The sequence below is a fragment of the Zalophus californianus genome, chromosome 4 (genome assembly GCF_009762305.2).
Source record: "Zalophus californianus isolate mZalCal1 chromosome 4, mZalCal1.pri.v2, whole genome shotgun sequence".
NCBI classification, from domain to species: Eukaryota; Metazoa; Chordata; class Mammalia; order Carnivora; family Otariidae; genus Zalophus; species Zalophus californianus.
In genome coordinates, this window is record NC_045598.1 from 88,147,106 (window position 1) to 88,158,147 (window position 11,042).

Here is an 11,042-nt window from a genome sequence, read left to right on the forward strand (position 1 = left end):
TCCCAGATTAAGAAACACCACTCTAGCTATAATTCACTTTGTAATACAATTGATTAGAACCTTCTAGACATGAGATACTCTGCAGGGCACCAGGTAGACTGGTGGGCACAAATATGATTGCTGTCATTTTTAAGACTGCAGTATAAAGTGTTTTCAGACGCCTGGGGATCACTGCAGCTTGGGTGGGTCTTCAGTTTACACACAGTTACCGGCGGCAGCAGCAAAGGATGAATGGAGCTCTGGGAAAGGGTCAGCACTTCAAGAGAAAATCCCATCTGTTCTGCAGGTGGCATTCTGATGGGTACCAGTCGGCACTACAAGACAAAGCCTACCCATGGCATTGGAAGGTACAAGCACCTAAATAAAGCACAGGTGCCCAAGAAGAAGAGGGGAAAAGTGGAAGTGAGACCCATTAATTTGGGGACAGATTATGAATATGAGATTTTAAACATTCACTTGACCGCATACGACATGGCCGTGGCAGAGAGTTATGCCCAATATGTTCACAACCTCTGCAACCATCTATCCGTTAAAGTTGAGGAAAGTTATGCTATGCCCACCAAAACCATGGAGGTGTTGCAGCTGCAGGACCAAGGCAGCAAAATGCTCCTGGACTCAGTTCTTACCACCCATGAGCGAGTGGTTCAGATCAGCGGTTTGAGTGCTACATTTGCAGAGATTTTTTTGGAAATAATCCAAAGCACTCTTCCCAAAGGAGTCAGATTGTCAATGAAGGAGCACTCTGAAGAAGACTTCAAGGGAATGTTCAAAGCTCAGCCAGAACTGGAAGAACTGTTGGCCAAGTTGAACTAGCTCATTGCAGATCCTTTCATGACAGGACTGGTGATATTGAGTGTCAAACAGAAGATCTTCCTGGGTTGTCAAAGTTAAGCAGAAGACCCTGACCTTTAGATATCATAACTACCCATCCCCATTAGCCAGGAATGCCCCCTCTCTTGTATGGAGAAGTGCTTGCCAATTGTCACCAGTTTCCTTTGAGCCAACCTAAGACATCCTCCATCTAATAAAACTCTGCAGCTGGAAAAAAAAAAAAAAAAGACTGCAGTGTAGTTGGGAAGGCAGGCATTATGAGGAAGCAAATAGTTATATACCCAGAGACTGGTAAATGTTATCAAGAAAAAGAGCAGAAAGCTATTTGTAAGAGATAACAGAGAAAGGACTACTTTTGATTGGTAGTGGACAGCTCCAAATTGATGGGTTTGTCATTATTATAAGGCCACCACACCTACCACATGAGTATATCTGTGACTTAGATTACCAATTAAACTTCTATGTTTTAACAACAATGATTTTTTTCAGCAATGGGCACATGACCTAAGGTTGAGAAATCAGTACTCTGGGAAATTTACTACTTATTGGGAGAGAGGTGCCACCTTTACTTTGAAATCACTTTGACAAGGAGGGCTAAGCTTAGATCAACCAGTGGGCATATTTTCTACCACAAAGGAAAATCTTCCTATGAAAGTTGCCAGCACATACGAGGGTAAAGGTTAGAGATGAAGAGACAGAACTCTAATGGCTTAGATGTTAGTATGCTGGTTTTTCTCTACATGTAGCTCGGCTTCTTGAACTCAGCTTCATTCCTTGGATTGTGAATTATGTGACTCAGTGATTCTTCTTTTAGCTTACATTAGTTGGACAGTTGAGTTTCTGTCACTTACAACTGAAGAATAGTGACATTTGTCTGGAGATATAAGAGAACAGATTCTAGCTTCTTGTTTAATCTCAGTTCTACATTTTTTTAAGTTTAAATAATTATGTGCTTATATTTTAATATTGTCGGAGTGTAGGGAGAGATAGATTTTTTTTTTAATTTTGGGGTCCTTCAAAACCTGAATTCCATCTAAGAAAAAAGGCATGAATTGAATTTTAAAAATCTGTAGGCTTTCTTGTCTGAGGAACTTGTAATGATATCGAAATTGCACCCAGCACTGAAATAAGTGCTAAACCAGAAATGAAAAAAGTCTCATGATTCTCAAGGAGGCAGAATATAAGTCCTTGTGTTTAGGACTTGAAACTTCCAGGGGAGCTGAAGGATACTTGAATTGGTGGAAAGTTGGTCCCCTAAATGGCCAGATGGTGAAAATAAGTTAACTTCCTGTAAAACAAAATTCGCAGAAGAGAAAACTTCCAGAGGGATGAGCAAGAGTCTCTTTGGAGTAAAACATGTTACTGACTTAAGTGCTTATCACCTTAAAAGGAGAGCCTTCTCCCTAAGTCAAACAGGAACTTCAAATAAATAAATAATAATAATAATAATAGACATTAAGAGGTCAGCCCACAGATTATCACTGAAACTTTGGTGATGGCATACCGCTGGGGAGTTATGGGAGTGGACTATCCAGGTAGAATATTTCATCACTGACATTGCTTAGCATTGTTGAGCATCACTGAATCAAAGTTGGCCAATTTTCAGTATTTTTTATTGCTATTTTAAAAAATTCTCTTGAGACTATACACCCCTTTTTGCCTGCCTTGGGAACAGGCTGCCCCAAGTGCCCCACACCCTTGGAATGCTATCAGCTTAGGTAATGCTGGCAGAACTGTAATCAGTGAAATAGACTTCAGTCTTCTTCACTAGCCCTAGGAGAGTGGTTACCTCGGATGACAAGGAGAAGGGACAATTACCAAGCAAAACTGACCACCAGGGAGAAAGCCTAAGTACAAAATATCACTATAGACCCATGTGCAATTCCTCTCTGTTCATTAACATAACTGCACAGGGAAAAAAAACACAGTCCTTAACACCACAGAAAAGTAATAGATTGAGGAGTACTTCCTGTGATACAAAGACTATGGAGCATGGTGGTATTTTTGCTATTCCAATCTGTGTACATAAATCCCACAAATCCGCTTTCTTCATACTGCATTCTTAAATTAGGTGACTACACATTACACATGTAGGTACCAGCCTTCCAGAAGCTTTTTTCCCCTATACATCTGGATGGGGAGTCTAGCTAAGATGAATGAGACAGTCTACCAAAATAACACAAGACCTTGCTGCTATAAGCATTCCCCAAAAAGTCACCTCACAAAATAAAAGTTATCGCCCTCACTTTTTGAGTACTTAGACTGCCCTAGATCCTGTTCTCAGAGCTTAGAATATTTTCTAATACTTATAAAATGTGATGGCAATATAATTATCCCCATTTAAAAATGATGACAATGAATCAGAGAGAGAATAAGAAATTTATTAGGTCACAGGTAGTATTTTGTTTTCCTAAGGCTTTCATAACAAATTATCACAAAGTGACCGGCTAAAAAACAACTGAAGGGGCGCCTGGGTGGCTCAGATGGTTAAGCGTCTGCCTTAGGCTCAGGTCATGATCCCGGAGCCCTGGGATCGAGTCCCACATCGGGCTCCCTGCTCCTTGGGAGCCTGCTTCTCCCTCTGCCTGTCTCTCTCTCTCATGAATAAATAAAAATCTTTTTTTAAAAAAAAAAAAAAAAGAACAACTGAAATACATTGTCTCATAGTTGTAGAAGCCTGAAGTCTGAAATAGATGTGTGGGCAAGGTTGGTTCCCTCAGGAAGCTCTAAGGGAGAATCTATTTCATGCCTCTCTCCCAGCCTCTGACATCTGCTTGCAATCTTTGGCATTCCTGGGCTAGCGCCGGCCCTCCAATATCTACTTCATCTTCACATCACCTTCCCCTTTGTGTCTCTCTATCTCTAATCACCCTCTTCCCCTCATAAGAACACCAGTCACTAGATTTAGGACTAAGTCCTAATACGTACTCATCTTGAGATCCTTACCTTAACCATATCTGCAAAGACCCTAATGCCCAGTTTGGTCATATGGCGAGGCTCCAGGTGGAAATGAGCATAGACCATCTAGCTCCTTTCAATTACAACGTTAATCTGTTGTTAAAAATCTTCTGTTGAAGCTTTTTGATAGTCTCTAATGGAATCCTACTTTGGATTTCATAAAACTGTCTTTTGCAGAGTACCTGAACAAGCTAAAGGTATGAAAGCAAAACTCTGCGAAGCAGTTTTGTGGGAGCAAGAAAACAGGGCCCAGGTATGCAGCTATAATGATCTCTTGACATAATCAAAGGGAAAGCGATGGTAAATCTCAAAGAGTGGATTTTTTATATGTTCTTCAATCTTTTATAATTATTACTTCTGTCACACAGAATGAAGTTGAAAAATGCTTTTACTTGTCATCTGTTTATATTTCATCTTCAGTGAAATGTTAATTGTGCAATTCATTTATTTTCTTTTCAAGTTATACAGCTTTTCTCCTTTTTTTGTATAGTTTATTTAAATATTATAGAGGTTAACCCGTTACAAAATATGTTCAATCCTTTGCCTTTTCAATTTATTGTGATATTTTCAATTGTCTTTTTCTTTTGGATCTAGTTATTTTTTAAAATCTTTTCTATCAGGGTCATAATTAAATAGATCTGTCTATATTTTCTTTCAGGATGTCTGTATTTTCTGAGTTTACATTTAAATAATTGTACATAGTGTGTGAAAATCTAAATTTGTCTTTTCTATGTTGCCACAAATCATTAAGTGATTATTCCTTGCCAATGAATTTAATTTCTACAAAACATTAAACAGTACTTGAGCATAGTAAAGATTTTATATAATGTCATTAAATTGGGTTTAATTTATAAATCTGATTTTAGGATCTTTGAGAGTAGGAAGTATGTTTACACTTCTTAGGTTTATCCAGTTCATTAAAAAAGTGCTCAGGATAGGGGTGCTTGCGTGGTTCAGTCAGTTAAGTGTCCAACTCTTGATTTCGGCTCAGGTTACGATCTCAGGATAGTGAGCTCGAACCCCAAGTCAAGCTCCCAGATGAGCATGGAGCCTGCTTAAGATTCTCTCTCTCCCTTTCCTTCTGTCCTCGCCTCCACCCACCCTCTCGGCCCCCCTCCCCAATCCCCACTCCCATGCATGTATGAACGCACGCTCTCCCTCTCTCTAACAAAAAAAAAATTTTTGAAAAAAAGTACTAAGGATATATTAAATTTAATGGAAAACATTTATCTGGACATTGCCACATGTTTATTATCCTGGGTGAAATTTAGAATATTTTTATTTCGATTCCAATAGCCCCAACCCAAAAGATGTAGGTTGGAATTAAAATTTTACCATATTTTTATTAGAACTGTGTTGAAATTATAACTTATTAGAGAGAAATGTGTAACCTCATATAGCAGATACTATGTCATCTCATTTGCTTAGGATTGTTTTGTTGAATTTCAGTACATATTTAAATTCAGTGTGCAAATAACTTATAATAATATAAATTCTATGCCCTCCCTAAGTTAATACTAGACAATTCATACTTTTATTGTAATTGTGAAGAGGCCTTTCCATTCTACTGTACAATGTTTGTGGCTAACAATACCACTAATATTTCTTCAGTTGATTGGTAAACAAAAAATTTTGCAATAATTATGCCATTTATCCACATAGTGGTAATTGTCTAACTGAATTGACCAGTTGTACAACAAATAATATTAAACAGTGATGACATTTAAGCATCCTTGTTTTTCTTATGATTTTAATAATCCCTTTTAATATTTACTCTCAAATATGATACTGTTTCTTGGTGAAATATTTTACTGTTTTTTTTTTAAGGATTTTATTTATTTATTTGAGAGAGAGAATGAGAGACAGAGAGAGCATGAGAGGGGGGAGGGCCAGAGGGAGAAGCAGACTCCCTGCTGAGCAGGGAGCCCGATGTGGGGCTCGATCCCAGGACTCGAGGATCATGACCTGAGCCGAAGGCAGTCGCTTAACCAACTGAGCCACCCAGGCGCCCAAATATTTTACTGTTGTTTTAAATTTAGTTAATAAAACAACCAAATTATGTTACTAGGCAATTTTTAAACTCTGAAATGCATTATTATTATTCACATTTGTTTTCTCCTTCATTTATCAGTAAGAAGGCTTATTTATGAGATCCTATTGTTGAAACTCTTTTTTTCCCCTAAAATAAACCTTGTACAAATTGTAAAATAAACCCCACGTTGCTATATTATATCATTCTTATAATGTGCTTCAGATGCTAATTTACTAACTTTTATTTTAATGTTTGTGTATTTATTTTTCAATAATATTAGAACACAAAGGGTTTTAGGTGCTTTCGTAGTTGAGTTTTGGTGTAAATTTTATATTAGCATTCTGAAATTAATGGGAGATTTTTCTTCCTTATGCTTTGGAACAATTAGACTAATACAGTTACTATTAATTTTTGAATGTTGAAACAAACTTTTTTGTGTAGATGACTAGAACTAGTGTGCTTTAAAGGGACTTAATGGTTGACAAACTTCATACTATCATGTGATTATTCATTTATTTAGATTTCCTACAACTTCTCATAATGTATGTTTCCCTTCATAAATTTATACTGATTTCCAGATTGTTACCATGTATTTTTTAAAAGCTAATTCTCATTTGCAAAAGTCTTCTCCCATTCCGTGGTTGTTTCTTTGTTTTGTTGACAGTTTCCTTTGCTGTGCAGATTTTTATCTTGATGAAGTCCCAAAAGTTCATTTTTGCTTTTGTTTCCCTTGCCTTTGGGGATGTGTCTTGAAAGAAGTTGTTGTGGCCGATGTTGAAGAGGTTACTCCCTATGTTCTCCTCTAGGATTTTGATGGATTCCTGTCTCACATTGAGGTCCTTCATCCATTTTGGGTTTATCTTTGTGTATGGTGTAAGAGAATGGTCCAGTTTCATTCTTCTGCATGTGGCTTTCCAATTTTCCCAGCATCATTTATTGAAGAGACTGTCTTTTTTCCGTTGCATATTTTTTCCTGCTTTGTCAAAGATTATTTGACCATAGAGTTGAGGGTCCATATCTGGGTTCTCTATTCTTTTCCATTGGTCTATGTGTCTGTTTTTGTGCCAGCACCATTCTGTCTTGGTGATTACGGCTTTGTGATATAGCTTGAAATCGGTCAATGTGATGCCCCCAGCTTTGTTTTTCTTTTTCAACATTTCCTTGGTGATTCAAGGTCTTTTCTGATTCCATACAAATTTTAGGATTTTTTTGTTCTAGAACTTTGAAAAATGCCATTGGAATTTTGATTGGGATGGCATTGAAGGTATAGATTGCTCTGGGCAGCATAGACATTTTAACAATGTTTATTCTTCCAAACCATGAGCATGGAACGTTTTTCCATCTTTTTGAGTCTTCTTCAATTTCTTTCATGAGTGTTCTGTAGTTCCTAGACTATAGATTCTTTACTTCTTTGGTTAGGTTTGTTCCAAGGTATTTTGTGGTTTTTAGTTCTATTGTAGATGGAATCAATTCTCTAATTTCTCTTTCTACAGTTACACTGTTAGTGTATAAGAAAGCAACTGATTTCTCTGCCAATATCCAAGAGCTATAAAGAACTTCCCAAACTCAACACCCAAAAAGCAAATAATCAGGTCAATAAATGGGCAGAAGACATGAACAGATGCTTCTCCAAAGAAGACATACAAATGGCTAACAGACACACGAAAAAATGTTCATCATCATTAGCCATCAGGGAAATTCAAATCAAAACCACATTGAGATGTCACCTTATACCAGTTAGAATGGCAAAAATTGACAAGGCAAGAAACAAGAAATGTTGGAGAGGTTGTGGAGAAAGGGGAACCCTCTTACACTGTTGGTAGGAATGCAAGTTGGTACAGCCACTTTGGAAAACAGTGTGGAGGTCCCTCAAACAATTAAAAATAGAGCTACTCTATGACCCAGCAATTACATTACTGGGTATTTACCCCAAAGACGCAGATGTAGTGAAAAGAAGGGCCGTATGCACCCCAATGTTCATAGCAGCAATGTCCACAATAGCCAAACTGTGGAAAGAGTCGAGATGCCCTTCAACAGATGAATGGTTAAAGAAGATGTGGTCCATATATATGATAGAATATTACTCAGCCATCAGAAAGGATGAATACCCAACTTTTACATCAACATGGTTGGGACTGGAGGAGATTATGCTAAGTGAAATAAGTCAAACAGAGAAAGTCAATTATCACACGGTTTCACTTATTTGTAGAACATAAGGAATAGCATGGAGGACATTAGGAGAAGGAAGGGAAAAATGAAGGGAGGGAAATCGGAGGGAGAGATGAACCATGAGAGACTATGGACTCTGAGAAACAAACTGAGGGTTTTAGAGGGGAAGTGGTGGGGGCATGGGTTAGCCCAGTGATGGGTATTAAAGAGGGCATGTATTGAATGGAGCACTGGGTGTTATATGCAAACAATGAATCATGGAACACTACATCAAAAACTAATGATGTACTGTATGGTGACTAACATAACATAATAAAATAAAATTTTAAAAAATTAAAAATTAAAAAAATTAAAAAATAAAAGCTAATTATCTTTTAATTACTTCAATTTTTCTGTGATGATATATATTTTCATGCATAATTTGTAATTTGACCTCTTTTTTGTTACTTTTTAGTAATTTCATTTTCTAAAAGATTAGTTTTTTAAAAAATACATTATATATTTTTAAAAAGTAATGGCAGGACATTATATTAGTGCTATTATTCCATATCTTTCTTTTCTTTTAATAGAGAGAGAGAGAGAAAGTGCATACCCTGGGGTTGGGTCGGGGGGAGGACAGAGGGAAAGAGAGGGAGAGAATCCTAAGTAGGCTCCACACTGGGCTCAGAGCCCAGACCCAGTGCTCAATGTCACCACCCTGATTTGATGACCTGAGCTGAAATCATCATCCCTCAACTGACTGAGCCACCCACGTTTCCCTCCATACATCTCTTTTTAAAGCTGGTTTGAGTGGATTCTACATCTTGCAAACAAATTATTTCTAATACAACCTGCTTTTGTAATGTATTAATTTAGTAGATATTTGACCATCTTTTATTTAAATTTACATTTATATTTTTAGAAAACTTTATCATATATTTGAAATCAGGAATAAATTTTTAACTCAATATGGCATTTTTTAAATAGGCCTGCTTGTCTCATTTACATGTATTTCTTAATTGATTTATTCTCACATTTATAATCTTATTTAATGCTTTCCTTCTCTTTATTTTTACTTCTGTCAGCTACAAAAATTTTTTTTAAAGATTTTATTTATTTATTTGACAGAGAGAGACACAGTGAGAGAGGGAACACAAGCAAGAGGAGCGGGAGAGGGAGAAGCAAGCCTCCCTCCGAGCAGGGAGCCCGATGTAGGGCTCGATCCCAGGACTCCAGGATCATGACCTGTGCCAAAGACAGATGCTTAACTGACGGAGACACCCAGGCGCCCCTGTGCCCCCAGAATTTAGAGTGGTTCCTGGCACACAGTAGGAGTTTAACCTATTTTTGATGATTAGTTAAATAAACTGAAGATGTCTGATTTCCTGGCAAGTGCTGAAATACTCAGAAATTATTCCAAAAACTGTGTTTTCCCTTCCTAGTCAGAATCACTTTCTGCATGTCAGCTTTGTTAATGAAGAAAGCAGCCAACTGATGCTTTTTCTACCTCTCACGTATCCAGTTTTCTAACTGGGGCCAGCGGTCTGTCATTGGATAATCATTTTTAAAGATAATAATGTATATGTGTTTCCATGTTCTTAACATATGTATATGACTTTATATTACTCACAACTAAGTGTCATATATTTTATATCAAAACAAACTTAATACTAATTCACATATACATATTTATAACTATATGCTTATAATGACAACTTTAATGTTTTTTTGTTTTTTCATAAACAGATCTGTGCACAGATTTTCTTTTTCACTACATTTAAAATTTTTTTGTTCTAGTGGTTTTATTTGCCTCTTAAGATACATAAATATCTCTGTAACATCTCTGTTGTCCCAGCTATAGAGGTATCGGCTCTCTGTCTTTTTTTAAAATATTTTTTTCAATAGATTATAAGATTTTCTTGTGCTATGGTGAGTTCTGTGAATTGTGTAAGACTGATGAATCACAGACCTGTACCTCTGAAACAAATAATACATTTATGTTAAAAAAAAAAAGAAAATAGTAGGAAGGGAGAAAATGAAGGGGGGAATCGGAGAGGGAGACGAACCATGAGAGACTAAGGACTCTGAGAAACAAACAGGGTTCTAGAGGGGAGGCGGGTGGGGGGATGGGTTAGCCTGGTGATGGGTATTAAAGAGGGCACGTACTGCATGGAGCACTGGGAGTTATAAGCAAACAATGAATCATGGAACACTACATCAAAAACTGATGATGTAATGTATGATGATTAACATAACATAATAAAATAAAATAAAATAAAATAAAATAAAATAAAATGACAAAAAAAAGAAGATAGTAGGGAGGAAAAAATGAAAGGGGACAAATTAGAGGGGGAGACGAACCATGAGAGACGATGGACTCTGAGAAACAAACTGAGGGTTCTAGAGGGGAGAGGGGTAGGGGGATGGGTTAGCCTGGTGATGGGTATTAAAGAGGGCACGTACTGCATGGAGCACTGGGTGTTATACACAAACAATGAATCATGGAACACTACATCAAAAACTAATGATGTAATGTATGGTGATTAACATAACATAATAAAATTAAAAAAAGATTTTCTTGAGATTACAATTTACAACCCTGTCTGATGTTTGACAGACCTCACTGGTGTTTTTTGTTGAATATATTTTTATTATAACTTTATTATGATTCTTTTGTATCCCAACACTCTCCTCTGAGAGTTTTCCATCTAGTTTTGTAGTGGCCTATGCAAGAAATAAGTTGAACTTTTCATTTCTCACCATCTTACCCATACCCCAGGTAAATCACTTAACATTTCCCAAAATTATAGATTCTTTCATTTTTCTTCCTAAAAAAACCTTTTTTGTACTAATTACTTAAAAACTGTGAACCTCTCAGGTTATCTTCTGTTTTCCAACTCTGATTAGTGACATAAATATAGTGTCTCTTATAAGATCTACATCAGTGAAAGAGGTGTCATAAATGACCAATGGTAATCACTCTTAGCACCAGGAGAGTAAGTATGTAAATCAGAAAACGGATACTCCATAACAGAGGCCTGAACTTACTTCTGGAGAAAAGAACATAATTTAT

At 36.8% G+C, this 11,042-nt stretch overlaps 1 protein-coding gene across 1 annotated transcript; it reads left to right on the top strand.

Annotated features, from left to right (window-relative positions):
* The first annotated feature begins 231 nt into the window (after window positions 1-231).
* LOC113926461 (39S ribosomal protein L48, mitochondrial-like) lies at window positions 232-813 on the top strand. The gene has a single exon (XM_035727056.1). The coding sequence runs from the start codon at window positions 232-234 to the stop codon at window positions 811-813; it is 582 nt and encodes a 193-aa protein (XP_035582949.1).
* Window positions 814-11,042: the final 10,229 nt, after the last annotated feature.

What these genes read in the sequence shown, in the direction of transcription:
- LOC113926461 (XM_035727056.1), top strand. Translation starts at nt 232, where the DNA reads ATGGAGCTCTGGGAAAGGGTCAGCACTTCAAGAGAAAATCCCATCTGT.